Source organism: Dicentrarchus labrax, unplaced genomic scaffold, assembly GCF_905237075.1.
Source record: "Dicentrarchus labrax unplaced genomic scaffold, dlabrax2021, whole genome shotgun sequence".
Classification (NCBI taxonomy): domain Eukaryota; kingdom Metazoa; phylum Chordata; class Actinopteri; family Moronidae; genus Dicentrarchus; species Dicentrarchus labrax.
In genome coordinates, this window is record NW_026136718.1 from 12239014 (window position 1) to 12258872 (window position 19859).

At 39.5% G+C, this 19859-nt stretch overlaps 2 protein-coding genes across 3 annotated transcripts in view; one reads left to right on the forward strand and one right to left on the reverse strand.

Moving 5' to 3' along the window:
* LOC127349864 (adhesion G-protein coupled receptor D2) overlaps positions 1-14684 on the forward strand; it is an 85577-nt gene extending 70893 nt beyond the window's left edge. For both annotated transcript variants that reach the window (XM_051375891.1, XM_051375892.1), the window contains one exon: positions 12645-14684. In XM_051375891.1, coding sequence (XP_051231851.1) covers positions 12645-12782 — 138 coding nt within the window. In that variant the 3' untranslated portion in view covers positions 12783-14684. The remainder of the gene's footprint in view (positions 1-12644) is intronic.
* Positions 14685-15157: 473 nt separating this feature from the next.
* The window catches only part of nr5a2 (nuclear receptor subfamily 5, group A, member 2), a 68822-nt gene continuing 64120 nt past the window's right edge, over positions 15158-19859 (reverse strand). The window contains exon 7 of the mRNA XM_051375932.1: positions 15158-17107. Within this exon, the coding sequence (XP_051231892.1) occupies positions 16860-17107 (248 nt within the window). The 3' untranslated portion in view covers positions 15158-16859. The remainder of the gene's footprint in view (positions 17108-19859) is intronic.

Consider the following 19859-nt stretch of genomic DNA (forward strand, 5'->3'; position numbering starts at 1 on the left):
CGTGCTTAAGTTCTTCCTGGCTGGGGAACTGTTGGTGTCATGTCTGTCAGCTATGGGAGTAGTAAGAGACATTGTAATATACACTAGGGTTAATATGGGGATTTTGCAGCTGATACCTGATACCTTTAATGATTTTCCACAGTTACACTATGTTTTGACATCAATCCAATATTAACTTTTGCCATTATCAGTTTACAGCACCATCCAACAAAAGAAAAAAACAAACCACATGTTGTAGATGTTATAGTAGATTTGATCGAAAAATCATCTGTCAAGTTGTATTCATTGGGACATGAATACAGTTTGACAGATGGTTTTTGTTCAGGCAGGAGGATCTCTTAAAACCGAGGGCTTTATGAAAAGTAAAGCAGATTTGTAAATATTAGTGAAATTTCTGAGGTGTTACTGTCATTTTACAGTAAACCCATTCTTTAAAAAACATGAAAATAAACTGATCAGCATACAGTTTTATATTTGACCAAGACACACTAATAACTAAGAGGGAAAAGTATCTGTACTGGCTCACTCTGAACCTCCTAGAACATCAGATTTTTTAATTTTTTTTTTTAAATGTGTAGCTTATAAAACATGTTTAACCACTTGAAAACACATGACCAAAACAAATGAGTTAAAAAAAATCGGGTACCAGTTGGTATCAGTACATTGTAAAAACAGCAATTCTAATGTCATTTAAGTAGATTGATAAAATGTATGCATGGTCTTTACTTCTGTAAGCACCATTTATGGGAAAATGTCACATTGGGACTTTAACAGAGACTCTATTAGTGAGAAAGACCTGATAGGAGTAATCTACTATCCTTTTCACTCCTGATCTCTTACATACAAATGCACATAAACATATGCACAATGTTAATACCTCACACACACACACACACATACACTTACTCAGGCCTCTCCATGAGAGCTGGGTATTTCTTGGGAGAGGAGCACCAGTCATGTTCCATTAATCCAAAGCAACCAGTGGTGATTGATCAATTAGCCCTGCTTAAAGCTGGGGCTCAGGCTGATCAATAGCACTGATTACCAGCCAAAGGTTTTTCATTAAGACCTGCTGCTCTGCATGAGTAGACGCCATTAGCATAGACCAAATGGGCTGTGAGGAATGCAAATGCTGGAGTGAAAACACACACACACACACACACACACACACACACACACACACAACAAGGCCACATAGTTGCTCTCTGTCTAGTGTATATATATGGGTATAACTAATTATAGTTTTGTGACTACTTTGCGATCACATGCATTTCTATTGTATTTTAAAGCCTCCATTAAAGGAAATCTATTATATTATGTAGAAAGTGCTGTTGTTGTATTAGACTGGATTATATTGTAAGGTAATCAAATGTAACAAATCTGCTTTAGTACCATCAGCACAAACAGCATTTTCAAAAATGATCAAGAAAAAGAGAATCAACAACTCTCTGAGTGTCATTGTAGGATGTTCTTGATAAGAATGGCTGGAAAAATACAAAACATATATGAGTCATATTGCCTCCAAATAGTCTTTACGATGCCATAATGAGCCTGTGTGGTAGTATTTCCCTTTCATCCCACTCACTGTCAGATCTTTTTGTTAGTTACCTGAAAAACAGCGGATGTTGCTGCACCACAGCATTATTTCTGATGCACGACCCCATCAAACCCACGGGATCATCCGTAGCTTAAAATACAAAAACAGCGGCTAGCTACCAGTGACAAACTCACCTTTCTCACCCTTTCCTAACCCTCAGAGGGGTACAGAGCCATTGTTTCACTTAAACAATCCTCATTGAATTAAAAACCTGGCTGCATGCTTTGTTCAGTGAGACCGATGCGTACTGCTGTCATGGGTCCTATCGTTAATGTGCCATCACTGCACCTCACATCCTTAGCAGACACAGGCAGCGCTGAGCTTATTTCCTCCATCTGTAGGTGAATGTGAGCGTACATAATGCATCTGCATGTGTGTGTTTGTGCCTGCGTGTATGTGAGAAAGAGAGAGAGAGCGAGAGTTCAACACTATACAAGTGTGTTGGTAGATGGGATGAATGAGTAAGAGAGGAGGTTGGAGAATGGGTCGTTTGTGTGTGTGTGTGTGTGTGTGTGTGTGTGTGTGTGTGTGTGTGATTAGCATTAAATCATTCAACAGAGAAGAGAGTAGATAGCATGAGGTGTTTTGGTCACTGGTGGAAACACCACAGAGACCTGGTGACATAGACATACCGATACAATAAGTCATTTTTCTCTACAGAAAAAGGCTATAGCTAAAATCTGTATCTAATCTGATCTGACAGACTGACAAAAGGCTCAAGTCAGAGATGATGGTAAACATAATAATAGTAATAGATAATATCCCTTAATTTGTCTGACTTACCCTTTTGACTGTTAATTAGTATTTCTTGGTAAATCTGTATAATTTTAATATAGGTGACAGCGTGGCCTAATGGGTCTGAGAGAGTACTATTACTGTAAGGATTCAGTTTCCTTGACCAAGATGCCACAAACCCTAGCTGCTCACATTTTGTAACCATCAGCTAAAGTTAACCACTTCACGTGTTTCAAGTTATTGATTGATTGTTGAAGAAAAGTGCATGGGAAAGTTGGAATGAGTGTCACTCATGAACAAAGTGTGGACATACCAGATTTAAGAAAGGCGTTACATGGAAGAATACCAGAAAAATAACTCAGCAGCAAATACAGTTCTGCCTTTGTAAAGCCTATAATGTTCGTTTTTTGTTGATCACCTCTAGTTCAACATTGTAGGATGTTTTTATATTGGATTGCATAATATTTTTATTCATATAATCACTGGAAAAAACTGATAAAACCAAGAGTGGTCATTAGGGTTGGAACAAGGTTTAAGGTTTCGGTAAGGGTTAGGGATAGAGAAGAGAATGTCTTCAAGAGGAGATGTCAGAGGTAACATAAACGTGTGTGTGTGTGCTTCTATCTCCATGTGTTTTAGCGGAAAGGAAGGGAGTTGGTCGCAGAGATACTGAGGCAGACAGGAAGAGATCATCCCGGTGTTGCCATGGCTGGGGTTGAGCCCTCTGTCTCCCCAGGTCCATACGTAGTACACACACAGGTTATTGCTCATACACACATTCAAATGGATGGGGATGCCAATGCGCACAAAGTTACAAATATGAATGTAATGTCTCTTTCCTCCTCGCCTCTAACCTCCTAACTACCTCAATTACCTTCTAAGTTTTGGCTGGTGTCATTTTCATTGTCTAAAATTTTAAACTTTTTCACTGTTACATTCACAATAACTCATCATGTGTTCATGATAGCTTCAAATAATTGCCTACAATGTCTTGTCCAGCCCATACATGCCCTTAAACACACACACACACACACACACACACACACACACACACACATACACACACTTTGCGCTGATGTCCAAAGAGTTTGATGAGTTATTTGCAGGGATTGCATGGCAGCAGAATGATATTTCCGTTAGCTGTAGGTGCGCGGGGGTGAGTGGGATGGATGGACGGATGACACCCGTATCCATCCCCACTGGGGAGAGGAAGTCCCTATCAGAACACAACAGGAAAGAGACAGAGCAAAAACAAGCGCATGTCTTTTTGGACATTAAATCACTTCCTGTAGGACTCTGGGCTGCCTCCCCCACCATCCTCAGCCTCCACCTCTCAGCTCAGTTCAACCGCCCTTTTGGCAGACAGAGAAATTGATCAAGCCTCTTCATCTGTGTGCGTAAAAAATGTCCATGTCTCCGTGGTATTGCACCGATGAGTCAAATAACTATCAATAATCAATAACGGAGAAAAGAGGCTTGAGGGCCCATCTAGAGTAACTGTATTTTTTTTTATAATTTAACAACACAAAACACCTAAGATTCAAAAGCGGAATATGTTGCCTTACGGCCACAGTGTATATATGTAATGCTGTTGTAGCTTGCCAGTCTGATTTATCGCTGTGACTTGCAGATGTGATGAGTATCGTAGGATGTAAGTGCCATATAAATCCCTGCACCCTGACAGATCACAAGCCCCGAGTCTGGACTTGGTGCTTTGATCTTCATCCAAGTTCCAAAACAAAGAGACAAAAAGGTTTATCCGTGGCTGGTGCAGGAAAAGAGCTTTTTAATGGTGACAGGAAAAGACAACAGGCACAGTTTTTATTCAAAATACCAACACAGCCTGACTCTGCCTGGCAGGTTGTGTGCGATACTGAAATGCTCACTGCGGACATCAGACATCTTGAGTAAATCTCACACCTATAATAAAAATGTAGCTCTCGCACAATGCTGTCCTCATCCAGGGCACAGCTGTAAAAAAAAAAAAAAATGACTTCCTTCCTGTGGGCAATTTCCTGTTTATGTCTGAATTCAGGTCAGTAGAGGGGGATAGTGGTCGCTACCTCATCCACCGTCATCCTTCCCCAGAGGTGACTCCAGTATTGATGATGCAGGATGCTGTGGAGCCCATTGTGATTATTTTGGAAAAAAAAGTACTTGCCTTTCTTCTTCTCTAGTTGTTGCTAATGGTTACAGTTTTACATCTTCCTCTGCCCATCCGTCTCAATGCACAGAAAGAGATTTATCCACACAATAATTGGTCTTGTACTTCTTCTTCCAACATGTCCAAAATAAATAATTGCCTCTTTTATCCACAAAACACAAACTAGGAGATATTACATTATTTGCGTTTTCTGCTCTCCACAAGACTTAAGCGACTTGCCCAGTCTCCCCAAAAAAATGTCTCAATTGCACGCACATGGATCTTCCTGAGGCGCCCTGTTTGTTTCATTTTCTGCTGATTTGCCTAAAACAGGCAGAGGCCGCTGCTGTGAATGTTTAATTTAAGAGCTCATGTTCCCCTCTGTACGCGTATGTGGCGGTTGGGAGCATGGACGGGCTTGACGAGGGGGGTCCGAACGGTGGGGTTGGGTTAAATGGGTGGGGGGAGCTGATGGAGACCCCCAGGTCTCCGGGCGCAGTCATTAAGATGGCTCGGTTTGGAGATGAGAAAGCATGCTCGGCACTCTGGGCTCATTGAAGATGCTCCCCTGCCTACTTGGAGCATCCATTATTTATGAGTTTTGACGAATTTCAACTGACATTTTTATCAGTTGAAGATGTCTGTTTCTGATTTGGCTACACTGGATGAGTCTGTCCTCCCCCAACAAGATGAAAATATTGGTCAAATACAACTGCTTGATATTACAAAGCAATAATTTTACTGTTGGGTGCAGGATACATTTTAGCTCATTATATTTTTCAGCTTGCATTAAGACTGCACAGTTGAGTCTAACCACTCTCAACAATTAAGTGTTGCTTTTTAGCTATCCAGTCACTAGTTGGTCTATAAATAAACTGAATGATTGAATATACATAGTTATTTTTAATGTGTAGGAGGAAAAGCAGGAACATTCACAATGAAGGCACCAACAATGACTACCATTATTGTTATGAATAAGTGTGTGTGTGTGTGTGTGTGTGTGTGTGTGTGTGTGTGTGAGAGAGTACATGAATGACCAGCCCAGGTCTATCAGGAAGCATCGTCCCTTTCTGCTGACCTCCACCCCGACCTTGTTCATCTGTGGCTGAACCAGTATTGATCCGACCGCTGCCCTGTGCTTTGGTTGTTCAGCCTCAGGCTTCACACAGCCTCACCTCACCTTACATCATTCACCTCACATTAGACTCTGAGCTTGATATGCACTGTTAAGCTCTGGTACACTCCCACAGAGAGAACTTGTCAAATGCCAGTTAACAGGAGTTCTACCAGAGGACCTCCCACTTGCTGTCAATCTTGCATCAGGTGCTGGAGGTCGATTCAACAGTGATCTACATTCTATTATGCATTTTTTTTGTTTTTGAGAGTTTTGTCAGTCAAACCTTGATTAGACCCAGAAAATTCTGTTTTTTTTTCACCAATTCTGATCTTGTGGGGAAATAGCTACAAAATGGATAACAAATGCGCTATCTGCCTGCCAGCTGGTGGCTTTTCTCCACACAAAAATAAACATTAGCAGAAACAGCCATGCTAACAGAAACATTAAAAAAACAACTCTGAATTGACCAGAGCCGTTTTAGCTCGCTGGAGTATCCTGCCTTAAAATGTTTTGTGTTAAATGGCAGTGCCAAAATGAGGGGAAACCACTTTCCAGTGTAGCACCAGATGCTGTGTCATATGCTGTAGTTTTCAGGGGTGGAGAGTTTAAATTGATAGCTTTAAATGGAGTTGGAAGGCTATTCAGTGATTGGGAAATTTAGTTGGATTGAAACAGTGACCTGGTTAGGAATCTGAAAAACACAGAGCATACAGTACACTGCCATTTAAGGCTGAGCCACGGTCTTGTGGTGTAGGCTGCAGCTGCCTCAGCAACCAGGACCAGGCATTATAATGATATCCGACACAGGTTGAGCCAACACAAATCCTATACACCCAAACTTTCTTCCTGTTAGCCCGAAAGCACAGAATTGAGATCATCAAATGCAAACACAATTAACAATTTAATACATGTCATAGGGAAAACTAGTGATTCAGCGGAGTGGATCCAGGTCCTGTCAGGTCTAGTTTGATCAACACCAGCTTCACAAACTCAGAACTCCAGGTGACGAGAGGCAGCCATTTCCCTGTTACACTTAACTCCTGGTCTTTTTAAAGCAGAGCCACAGCTCCAGGACTGAGGGGATGTTCCCCAAAGATCTTCCCTGGGGCTCGTACTCTCCTTTTTCATAGCTATGTTTAAGTCTGTGATGTTCATTTATAGGGGCCTCTATTACAGTGTTATTGCTGCCTCTGGCAAAGAACCCAGCCTCTTAAGAGTCCTCAGTAGCTTACAGAAACTGTTGCCGTCCCAAAGGATGGACAGCAGACTAAATAATGAGTTTCCCATCGCAGTGACAATCTGAGAGCAGCTGTTTGCATCTGAAGGCCTGCCAGCAATTGTCCGTGACGTTCTGAAACAGAGAAGCAGAGAAAGGAGGCATGGATGGTGGGAAAGATGAAGGGAAAGTTTCTTTCTGCTTGATTCAGTCCTCTTAAGGGTTTTTGATACTGATCTCACACACAGACCTGCAGATGTATGTGTGGAGACACGTGCACAAATACTTACATCCATCTGTGGACACACACGTATTCATTAACAGAGGCACACATTGACACACACTAAATTGAAGCTGAATCTTTTGTTTTTGTCATAGGTATGGAATGCAACAACACTCAAGGATATACAGTATTTGATTTAAGACTTAGACGTATTACTTTATTGTTTTTGTTTTCCAACATTTATGTAGCACTTTGCATTAACAGAATAAAAAAGCTTATCATTGCAGACAAACGCTGATGTTAAATACAGTTAAGGGGTAAAGACAGTTCAATGAAAACACTTACATTAAGGCCAGTGTGTGAAAGGTGTGTTTTCAAATACTATGCATCACCTGTTCAGCTATAAGGTGGAAATTGTATAGGGCCTTGATGGAAAGCATTGATTCTTTAGTAAATGCGGTTCTAACACCAAGCATGCCTCTCAGCTCAGTAATGTTGAAGTCATTGTTTACACAAAAGGCATCATTAAGTGTATCTTTGTTTGCCCACTTAAATGTATATCTGTACATACACAGCTACATAGATCCTTATATGCGAGTATAGTACATGTCTGCAGCGTGAGGTGTGTGTGTGTTGGTCAAAGATCAAGGCTGCTGGTGGTCCTGAGAGATTAAAAATGTTTTATGTGATGGGAATTGAGGCGACCACCATGCCCCAGTTCATGCTGTTGGATATACATTTTACTTTATATCCATCAATGTTAGAATGAATAAGCACACACGGAGAAAGTATTATGACCATTTAACTTTTTTTTTTTTACATTTTGTTCGAGTAAAAGTAGGTTATTTTGTGTTTTGAAAAAGTGGATGTGTTTAAATATATACATAAACCAACGTGTGTCTACACTATGTATTAATCACATTATTGGGACACAAATCTGTTCACACCATAACATGTGGGGAATTACCTGACATTGGGGGGTTGGGGGGGGGTGTCAGGTCCTATGTATAGGACTAGAATTAAGACAAAATTAGGGTTTGTGTTGAGGTTGGGCATGTAGAAGCCTCCAGTAACTTACATACATACAAAAAAGAAGTAGTTTGGCGTGTGTGTTTGTGAGCACTGGTGTGTGTACTTTTGTCAGATACGTTGTAAATAGATACTAATATAAACTGCGGATGTCTGATCCAGACTATTCACAGGTCATTAACCTCTCTGCTTTTGTTGCTCTGAACACTCGGTATGAGGTTGCAGACTGAAACTTTCTGAGAAGTAAATAAATAAGCAAGTAATGACAGTGTGTGGGTGTCCTGATTCCTTATAGCTTGTTTTTCTCTGCAAAAGCACCTGTTACAAACACCTTTACTTTTGAGTGCAAGACCGTCTATTACTCTTCTCTAACAGACTTTTCCAGGACAAGGTGATGATTTTTTTTTTTTTTTTTCTGTAGTAATAACAGCTCTTTCTTAGAAATTAACTGAAGCATAACTATGTAATTAGTATGAGCATGAGCAAAATTACAAGCCTAAAACCACTGACACTGGTGGAGGATTTGCTAGCCACTGTTCAAGTGTTTACATTTAACAATGAATAAAAGCAACTGTCCAGGGGCTGTTAAATTAACAAACAAATGAATAACAATTACTGCAAATTGTGGTGGCTCAAGCATTCACACTGCAATAATCTGTCAACAGTTCCTCGACGAATGAAATATCATGTAGCTACCAAATTCTCTCTGCCCTTCTTAGTTAAAATGAATTGTTTGAAAAAAATATTTATTATCGTCTGCTGCTTTGAGGTCAATCCAAAAATATAATTATTCTTTTGGATATTGTCACAGGAAAACACTCTCTTTATCCAGGATTCTGCAGCTGATGAACAGTGTCGTGACATTCAGGTTGTCATGTTATTACAGACGCCACAAACCTCTTTCTCCGACGTTCCTGCAGAGCAATCTTTTTGACATTGTCGAAGCAAAGGTCAAGATTCCACGCGCTGTCAAGCATTCACCCTCGCCACTTGGCTGAGGTCTGGCAAGATTAATTCTTTGTGTCTTGCCGTCTCTCTATGTGCCAGGTTCATCTTTCTTACAATGCAGCCAAGCAAACACTGGAGAAAAAGTGTGTGCCTGGAAGTGTGTGTGTGTGTGTTTGTGTGTGTGTTTTTAAAAGACATTGGTGCAACCGTTTTAACAGGGCGACTCTGTTTGAATTAGATGTTCTAAACCCCCGCTTGCTAAATGGATTTCTGAAGTGGCTGTAGTTGGAGGCTTTCAATCGGATGCAACCTTGAGTCCTTTTTTATGTGAGCTCTGTAGGATTTAAGTGCCGGTATAACATGAGCACGACTGAATGCATGCTCCTCATTTTTTGAAATTGAAAAATCTCCAAAGGCTCTCCCCATTGTGCAGGCAATTAATGGAATGCTGGCAGCGAGGTTCAGGTGCTTAAAAGTTGTATTTTTTTCTCTCTCTCTCGCTCTCTTTTTAATGACTAAAAAAGGATAATCATCATGGAAAAAAAACATCATAATGCTGTAGGCTTACTCTTTATGCACAATGATGTATAATGCATGCTTTGAAATGAAACGGCAGCGGCCTTCGAACCATTCCATCTCCAAACCTTAGTGTATTTGTTTTGCATGCCACAGTGAGGCTTTTGCATAACAATAGTGAGTGTTCCCATTAACAATGCTTGCCTATTAATTTGATCTTTACATTTTTAAAGTTTGTCCATCAGGCCGCCAAACAATGGGTCCCCCAGTCGCTGTTTGGTATAAGTGATTAGAAAGTTGGCTAATTGGCTCTCTGAAGAGTTGTGATGTTTCCTTTTAGCCTTCCAGTTCTTCATCTGTGAGCCTCTATCAGGTTTTAATTCTCAAAAACAGATAAATAAACCATTTTATTCATCAGTAAAGGGTTAGAGTTTATTTTCCCTCGGTTTTGGAGATCATGTCCCAATCATGTTTAGACAAATTGTAGCGGATATGTTGAGAAATTAGGCAAAATATAAATAAAGTGTCACTTGACACCAGTGACACTTAGTTTTACGTAAATGCTTATTTATGAAATCAACACCAGATACTCAGATATCAGTTTGATTTCAGTTTGTGTTCTGCTATATGATAAAATCTTTTTGTACGAGTAATTGCTGTAAACTTTGCCAGTGCCAAAAATAGCTTTGTCTCAGCTTCCCGGAACTAATGAACTAGTACCAGTAATAACTCACGGTCACTCTCTAATGAACGTCAGGAGGGTGGTCATTGCGTGCAACATACTTGCAAATTGATTTCCTCAGTGGAGGCAGCGCTCATTCTGATTGTGTGCTTTTATGTGATAATGTTTAAATGAGCAACAATGACGTTCATAATCCAGTACTTTGTGTTTATTCAAAACCTGTGGCAGTTGCTTGGAAAAAAGTAAAGAATTAAGATTTCATATGAACTAAATGATGTGTCCATATATTCCATATACATTAAGAAGTCACTGATGCGGTTTATCATTACTGATGAATCCACTGAAGACAGGTTTTGCCACTATGTGGCGCTGAGTGGGCATTCATTTTATTTACACTGGTTGTGTTTTTTCTCAGGCCTCCTGGGCCTCCAGTCCTGCCTGAAACTGGACTGAATACCAAACTGACTTATTCCAGTGTTCAGTTGCACCTTTTCTTGCAATCTTGGAACACTTCCAAAAGCTTTTGTTTTTTCTTGTGCCCTCAATCTCTTTCTCTTTGACTGCGCTTTGACAATGCAGGGAAACATACAAGCGCATCTCGGTAAACACGAGTGATGTGGTTCCAGAGTTTAAAAGCTTCACATAACACTAGCAGACACAACTTGGGGCTGTTTGTGTGATGGAAAGGAAAACTTGTTTAGAAACTGACAGCACTGCATCTGTGTGTGTGCGTGTGTGTGTAAGAGAGACACAGAAAAACTGTGTGTTTATGTTGCTTTTGGCAAGTTATTCATTTGTGCTTTTTTTTTTTTTTTCTTGCTCTCTGTGTGGTTATCTTTTGAGTTGGTCGGTTTGGAGCTGATGTCCACCTTCGGGGATGCGCATAGCATGCATTTCTGAGTATTTTCACCTGAGGCTGCACTTGTTAGAGTCTGTGGATAAATGTATATACATTATTTATACAAATTCAGGGCGAGTGAAAGCAGGTTTAACACATTTACAGACAGGAGGCCAGGCACTGCAAGCCAAGCTCCAAGTGAGGATTGCAATGCTGCGCGCCAGGGATCGAGCTGGCCTCTTGCCCGGCTGTGACCTGCATCCTTAATGCTGAACGAGAACACTGCTAACATTATCATCAACACCTCAGCCATCGAATGATCCCTCATATCATTTGCTTCATGTAGAAAAAAAAAAAAATGTAAAAGGAGTTTGGTTTGTCATTATATTTATAGAAGACATTTAAGAAACCTGTTGGCTATCACTGCTGGATTTTGGCTTTCTAAAAATTTGAAAAAGTTAAAAGACTGCTGCATATGTTGGATTACAGAAACAATGTCAGCAGTTTTTGCTGCCCTCTGATCTTTAGGATTGAGTTTTCAGAGACTTTATATTATTACACTTGGGAAACCTTTTAGCAACTTGTTTATTTCATAGGTGAAAGATTTACATTTATCCTGAACATGTATGTATTGCATATTAAACAAATGATTAAAAGACATGAATGTACCGGAGAGTGGGAAAGGGGGAAGGCAGTTCCTGTGTTACAGGTGGTTGCAGGTTGGGTCATAGAAAAGAAATATGACTGTGCTGCTGCTGAATCTAATCCGTCATGTTTTGTATAATATGAAATACCCAAAAAAAAGAAGAAAATTATGAATTTGTTCGGTAATAATTCCATGTATTTTTTTTTTTTTTTTTTTACCAAACTGTACCTGTAAACGTCTTTGGATAATTCATCAACATGATGCCAAAAATCACTTTGTAACAGTAGAAATGTGAGAAATGTGTTTCAATAAATGATGGAGGTCTAATTTGTAACACTAACATTTGTGCTGTTGAAGGTTGTGGGAGTAGTGGAGTCAAAGGTTGAGACAGAGTGAACAAAGCTGCTCTTTAAATTTTAATTGCTTTTCATGTGAAATAGTTTTCAGCATTGGGCTTGAAGACCTTAATTCAGGTTAATTAATTTGCTCAACAATAATTGAAGGTTTGATTTTAAAACATATACATACACTATTATGCCATTTCATCAATTCACATTTTAAATGTAAATATTGCAAATATAACAGGCAATTTGTAGCACGAAAATTCAGATGAAAACGATATGCAGACACTAGAGTCAAAGGTAGTAAAGTTTAATGTCAGGCTTTATCCTTCTGAAACACTGATCCAATTGGAAAAAATCCCTAATGAATCATGAAGGAAATTTAAAACAACGTAACAATAAACCAAGACCCTATATTTAAAGACATTTCAGTGTAATTCAACTAGTTACAGGCTTTAAAAAAGGTATCCCTCAAATCTAAGGACACATTAATTACAGATACTGTATTCTGTAATTTAACTTATGTCTTTTCCAACATCTACCAGTGTAAATAAATACTGTTTTTCCTAATTTGACTTGATACCCCACTTACTCATCCCCTTATCCCATCCAGGAGCCTCCTCCCCCAGAGGTGGATGCCTTGCCAGCTGGTTGTAGTCTTCATGTTCCCATGGAGCTGGAGTTTACAGCTTCCTGTTTCCCTCGCAGCCCTGCGCCTCAGAAAAGCTATGGCCTCGTCTACGTTGACTGACCTGGCTGGTGACGGTGATTGTAGTTTTGATATTGTGATTCATTTTTCAATCAGAGTTGGTAAAATGTTGTCTTTGTATTATAGCTCCTTTTTCACCTATGATGATTGTAGAGATGCAGGAATGTTTGGTACAAGTGTGTCCAAATAGAGTGCTGCATACTGTAGTAGTGTTTTTAAGTATTTTCAGTGATCTAGGGCTCATCCTGCCTTTAACGCTTATTTTAAGATGCGCTGGATAATAATATATCATAAAGCCTTGAATAAAACTTAATTATTATTTTTTTTAAGTTTTCACTAAAAGTTTATTGATTTTTGCATTTGATATAATTGTATGTTTTTCATTGTGTAATCTCTTTCATGGCTTTACTTGCTGTTTGCTTGTGAAAGCGTTGCTGTATATAGTCCAGTTAAAGTGTGCGGTAGTACTGCAGTGTGGTACATGAACTGAGTAATGGGGAGTACTTGTGATCCATTATTGTGAGATACATATCATGTAACTGTGATGTCCCTGGTTTTATTCAAGTGGACCCCCCCCCGTCAAACTATCAAATAAATACCAGAATGGCATGGAAGTAAAATAAGATGAAGCAGAACAGCTGAATTATATTGTGCAGCGTATTTCGTGATTCTGCCTGTGTACACAAGAAGGAATATGTCCACAGACAAAATGCAATTAAAGCCCTTTACCTAATATACACTTTTCCTTAACTCTCCTAGTGTGTTACTTTGCAGAGTTGAGATGTCAACTATCAAATAAAGGCCAGAATGGCCTATAAAAGGAGAAAAAGAACAAGTCATAGTTTTCTGTATATCGTTTGTTGTTTCTGCTCATGAGGTTTGTACAGTAGAGAACATATCTACACAGATTAAAAACAAAATCACAATGAATTTATAATCCGGATCTGATGCTGGTCACAAGACAAAACGTCTTTGAAGAACAATGTCCCAAAGACAATACAATTTCAGAACTGGAGTACCTATTATTTGAATTTTCTTTACACAACATATATTAAGGAACAACAAGATTCTCTATAGAATCATACATTTCAAAATTTGCATATCACTTGTCAAGTCACGCCAATTTTATTTGTATAGCCTAATATCACAGATAGCAGATTTACCCGAGGGGCTTTATGATCTGGGGATTTTCTCATTCCTACTAGTTTTACTGTAATGTTATTCAAGCGATGTTGGAGTTCTCCCACAAAAAAAACACATGTAATGGAACTGGACTGTTAGTGTGCGCAGGAAGCGAGAATCTGGTGTTATAAGCATAATAATTATTTATTGAAATATGAAGAAAAATTCCGTTAGCCTCAGAGAGACACCCCCCCTGTACAGGGGTAGTGAGAGGGGCAGTCAGAATGTCAGCAGGAGGGAGGGGCAAGAGTCATAGACAAGCGGGAGGGAAACAGCATTTTGATGCATTGTGTGTCCATGTGTTGACAGTGTACATGAGCATGTGAATGTAGTCATTGTTTAAGTCCGTGTTAAAGCATTGTTCCTGCCTACAAGTCCGTCCCGACAGTTAAGCTATGGATTGGTGTGTTGTAGAGCTAAATTTAAATTCTCTTTAACTTCTGACAGCTGAAGTTACAGAAATTATTTCTCCAAGCTTTTACCAAACTTCAGAGACTGCGGTAGTTCCACCAAACATGCAGTAACAAAATGGGACTTCTGCAATGACCACATCAATGTGCATGACTGTATTCACTCGTATGTTATAGGAAGTCCAAGGCAGCTGCAGAACCTAAACATAGAATTTGAGGAAGTGGGTGATAAAAGATTGTCTGATCATAACAAGTAATGGAGGTGTGAGGAAATTGAGCTCAGGACCAGGAACTGCTTAATGACATGGGATTTAAGTGATTTTTTCTGTACATTAAACATGCCATTGAAAGACTTCTGATCATTCACTGACTTAATTGACAAAATGTTGACAGGTAAACAAATAAACACCACAGGTTGTTGTGGGAGGCAAGTGTTGGGACAACAGTAACAACAACTACTGTACATGTGAAAAACTCCACATGAAAATAATTTAGGGTGCCATGTTTTGGGGGGGGGGTTGTTCATTTTGGACACATTACTAGAAGTCACAGCTCACAGCCAGAAAGATGCAATCTTTGGTACAAGAGCAAACTGGACAGCACAATGATGCAGGTTGAAATTAAGTAAGAAAAACTGATGTGGCACAAACATCTTTCACACCTACTCGCTTAAATACAATACTCTTTTCAATGTACACACTTGCATAAACATTTAAAAAGACCAGAGAAATTGCGGTGTTTTTTTTCTTTTTCTTTTGGATAGCCCATTATTTTGCTCCAGACCTGCATCTCCGAAGTACTTGTGGAAACAAAACAAGAACATGCTACAGTAAACAAATTTATTCTGGTGCGGACACCTCACGTCATGTAACACATAGATGGAAACCCAGAGACGCAATAAATTATCTTAATTTTTAAGCGTAACCAGTGACATACTGTACATCAAAAAGGTAAAAGCACTGTAAATAAAAAAAGAAAAGAAAAGTCTACAAAAAAGGTTGAATGTGAAACGGAACCCTTACACAGAAATGCTTAAGAAACAAATGTTTGAATGCCAGCAGACACAGATAAAAATGTATATCTTAAGTGTGATTCCTTTGTGATTTTAGTGTCTCACGACATAATTTAAGTAGGCTACTGCTCAAAACAAATAAAAAATAAAACACTGTACACGCACCAAAGAAAGCAAACCAGAGGGATCTTTTTTTTTCTTTTTTTTTTCATTTCATTGATTTCATTTTTTAGGAAATCATTGCTTTGCAATTTATGCTTCATCACAGTTCTCTCCCATATGACCACATGAATGTAAACACCTGTTGAATTATTCTTTTTTAAATTTTTACAACATTAATACTTTATATATATATTTGTACATATTTCCATTCACATCTGCACGGTTAGCTAGCATGGTAATGAAATAAGGCAAGACTCACATAACTGTGACATCACAAATCTTTTTTTTTTTTCTCTTATAATACTGATTATTAAGGTTTTTGTAATTTCCTTCTTCTGTTCTGCAGCAGGCTTTGGTCTTTCCGGACAAAGGCAGGGTCGATCCTCCTCCGTCTCCAGAATCACACTTTTGTTTTTGTTCCAGTTGTAATGAAATAATAAAAAGGGAGGGTGTTTTTTGCAGGAAAAAAGGGCTATAAATACAATTGTTTCAGCTGACATTATTAATTGAATTTATTTAACACTGGTCTTTCTGAGGTACATAGTTTAAAATGATTCAGGGAGGTGGAATAAGAAAGGGAAACCACAAGGTGACCATGAGAAGCAAATGACTTCCATTACAAGAGAAAAAAAAACATCTTATTTTTCTTCTTATTGGCCTATTTATCATTTTGTTCATCAAAGAATGTTCCTTTTTTAGACCTTCATTTTTTTAACCATCAGTTCTACCTTTTCAGTCAGGTCAAGCTGCCGTGGCAGGTGTCTTATGTGAATTCAAAAAACAGACATGACAGTAGGTAAGAGTCTCTGGCCTGTCTGACTGCTTGTCCGTTTGTCTTTACAGTACCAACGACAGCTAAAAGCCGGTTTCAGTTTCAGAGCACGCCGGAGGATCGTCGACCAAAATAAGCCACCGCTCTAGTCACAAAGCTGAAAGATGGCTGGTGTTTCTCAGCTTCCTTCCTCAGCACAAAAAGCCTCTCACAGTGTCACCAGCACTAAAACACTCAAGGGTTGTTAATTCTTTAAGTTGCAGCCTGCCAGTCTTAGTAGTCTGGGCTAGCGCAGATGATTACATCCCATCACGAAGTGTCAAACGCAGTGTTCGTTTCAATTGTCTTGCTTTTTTCCTTTAAGTATTGTCTTTGTGTGGTTGAGGAGAAGCGGCTCTTCTTTCAGACTTTTTTTTTTTTTTTTAGAATAAAGGGATCCATTTGTTCTTGGTGTGTGCGCATGACACCGTCAAGTCTGAGCTAGAGGTTCAGTTTGGTGAAAGCATTATTTGGAGTTTCTGGGCTGCAGCAAAACTCTCAGGATGTCTGCACAACTGCACTGTGGGTAGTGCAGTCCCCTCCTAAGCTCTCTTGGCATGTAGCATTTCAATGAGAAGGTTGTTGCAGGGAACATCGCCGTTCAGGTGTTTGTAGTAAAGGTATTCTTCGGCCTGCAGGCTGATGGCTCGGATCTCCGGCAGCCGGAGAAGCAGCTGGCCAAACTTGTCCGTTTGCTGCGGGTAGTTACACATGACGTAGTCCAGCAGCGCTGCATTCACCTGCTCCTGGACGCTTTCTACCAGGTGGAAGTTCTCCAGGTTCTTCACATCTACAACAAGAAGCGGAAAAAAGGTTAGATCAGACGACACTGGAACAATCTCTGTGGGGGCTGAGAAGCATAAGAACAAAGTAATGAAAATAATAATAACCTGTTAGGGTTATATTGACTCCACAAAGGTAATTGTGTGCACTACCACACTAAAAATCATGTTTATTAAAATGAATTTCTTTTCTCAATTAATGTTCTAGCAAACATTTGAATATCACCTGCCTTTATGTCTCATGTTATGTCAAATTACAACTCAGAAACTATTACTCAAGACTCAAGTTTTAAAGTGCCACAGTATCCTCAATTTGTAGATAAATTAAGGGGCCATAATGGTTCCTATAAGAAAAAAACAAAATGGTTAGAACAATGGGTACTCTCATTTATCAGGGGACAGTGCTACAACTTGACATCTTTGGTTGTGACTTATTTTTCTACTTTAAAGAGCACTTCAAACTGCACTGCATGACGAAATAGCCCCACTACTCTCCTTCCTTTCTCCTCTGAATCATCTCTTGAGACTGCAATGTAGCGGGAATCGGGTAAAAAGGTTCTCCTCCTGAGAGATTCGTTCCCCAGGAGTCCATGAATTATGTAGGGCAGAGTTACAGTCATATTAGCGCCAGAGTTGCTCCTTAACCTAACGCCTTCACCATCTTTTTATATAATAAAAAAACAGAATGTGTTGTAATTGTTAGTGAATTTTTTTAAGCATCAGTCTTGTGAAAAACTACAGGGTGCAATAAAAGTGCAGGAATTCTTTTTTTAAATCTTACTATTAATTCCTTGTGCAAAATACATTTTGCATCTTTCCAAAATCCTACCTTTACGCACAGCTATAAGCACTTTTCCTTGACAATAATAAGCTCACTGGGGGTTTGAGCAGATTATTGCAAGACAAGACAAAAATTTGCTAAATGGATAATGGTGGACCAGAGCGCTGTGTGTACTTGTCATGATTATGAAGCGCAGGGCTGCAGAATATTTAATCAGATAGCAGAGCTGTGTGTGTATATGAGTGAGTGTGTGTGTGATCTTTTATTAATCTGTTTGACCCCAGGTCGAGTGTGCTCACAGCGGGCTAATGTGGAATGACAGAGTCCCTGTGTATAGTTGACACCTCCAGACCAGTACACACTAAAATATACCATCTTTCGCACCAGATCTCAGGCTTTCTCTCAGACACACACGCACGCACACTCACATGCGCTGACAATAATCCATGGAAATACACATAATATTTCTTTCTCTCACAGTATCCCGTTCCCACACACACACTCACACATACACCCCATCTACCCACCCAAAGCATTAGGAGGAAGGGGGGGGAGATAAATCAGCAGCTAATGAGGTCTAGAGAATGAGAAGCAGGTCCTTCAAGGCACTTCCATCTATGATGCACTCTACCATGCTATTACAATCTGTATGTGTGTGTGTGTGTGTGTGTGTGTGTGTGTGTGTGTGTGTGTCTGTCTGTCTGTCTTTTCTTGTGTTGCCTGTGTATGTATGAGCTGGCGTGTAGCGTGTGCATGCTCACCCTGACCTCTGGGTGACACGGCGGGGGGCTAAATAAGGCCAAGAGGAGGGCAGGAAAAGGGGGGAGGGGTGTGGCCTGTGACAAAGGAGGCTCCAAACAAACATGACATGTGCTTTTTCCTGCTGCCACTCAGCTGTCTGACCCCCTATCGCACTCCTGAACCGCCTTTCACACTACCAACACCTCAGAGAAGCATTAATATGGCCTTACATAAGCTACCCCAATAGTAGAGTATGGGCTTTAGGCTTTAACACACAGACGTCCTACGCAGGTCAACAAGAGAAACAGACTTGTTTTCATCTGCACATTAAACAAAAACATGGAAAGAGGAGTTTCTGAGTTGCTGAGAGAGTCTTAAATATGTGGTGAACGGCTGTATGCTTATTACTGATGAAGGCTATAGCCAGGACGTCAGATTTCCCCAACCCTTCACTGAACTTCCCCTAGTCTCAAATCTTTCAGTTCTATTCGAAATACTGATAATAACTAATAGTACTCGTAGCACTGTTTTGAAATGTGTCAAGTATTAAAAGTTGGCATTAAAGGCTTGATCAGGCTCATTGACTAATCAAATACTTTCTGATTTACATCAGAAAACTTTTCAGACTGTATACTGTATTAGGTTTATGCAAAGTGGGCAGTTTGATATATTTTGTTGAAAAAAACAATAGGGTCATAACATGTTTATATTCCCCAAAGTAAGGTTTTGTGTGGGTCAGAAATCAATGCCCAGCTGCAGATCTTCATTAAATTCATTTTTTTGGCCTAAAGGTTGCAAAATTTAAGTAAATTGAGTCTAAACATACTAGCGTCGTTTTGAATTTTAGAACATGAACTCTTTTCACGTTGTTAAAATCCCCAAATTCCCAGAAAAAATACAGAAGACATGACCTCAGTGTCCTGAGTGGTAGCTACAGCCCCTCATACTGTACAACCACTGAATATTGGACATAGATAAAAGGCAAAAAATCTTCATATTCAAGGCCGAACAAAAAGTCTGAAAATTGATTAGATTGTGTAAATTTAGAATATGAAACTGGAATATTCTGTCTAGCACATATTTTTAGGTACAGAAGCGATTTAATCTGTAAATGTTTTAATTTAATGTGTTCTCTGCAGTATCAACATCTCATGCTGCCAAATAATCACTTCAGGGATGTCAGAGCCTCTTCTGAGTTTGATTTGGTTAATTCTGCAACAACATGACAAGGTGAGCTC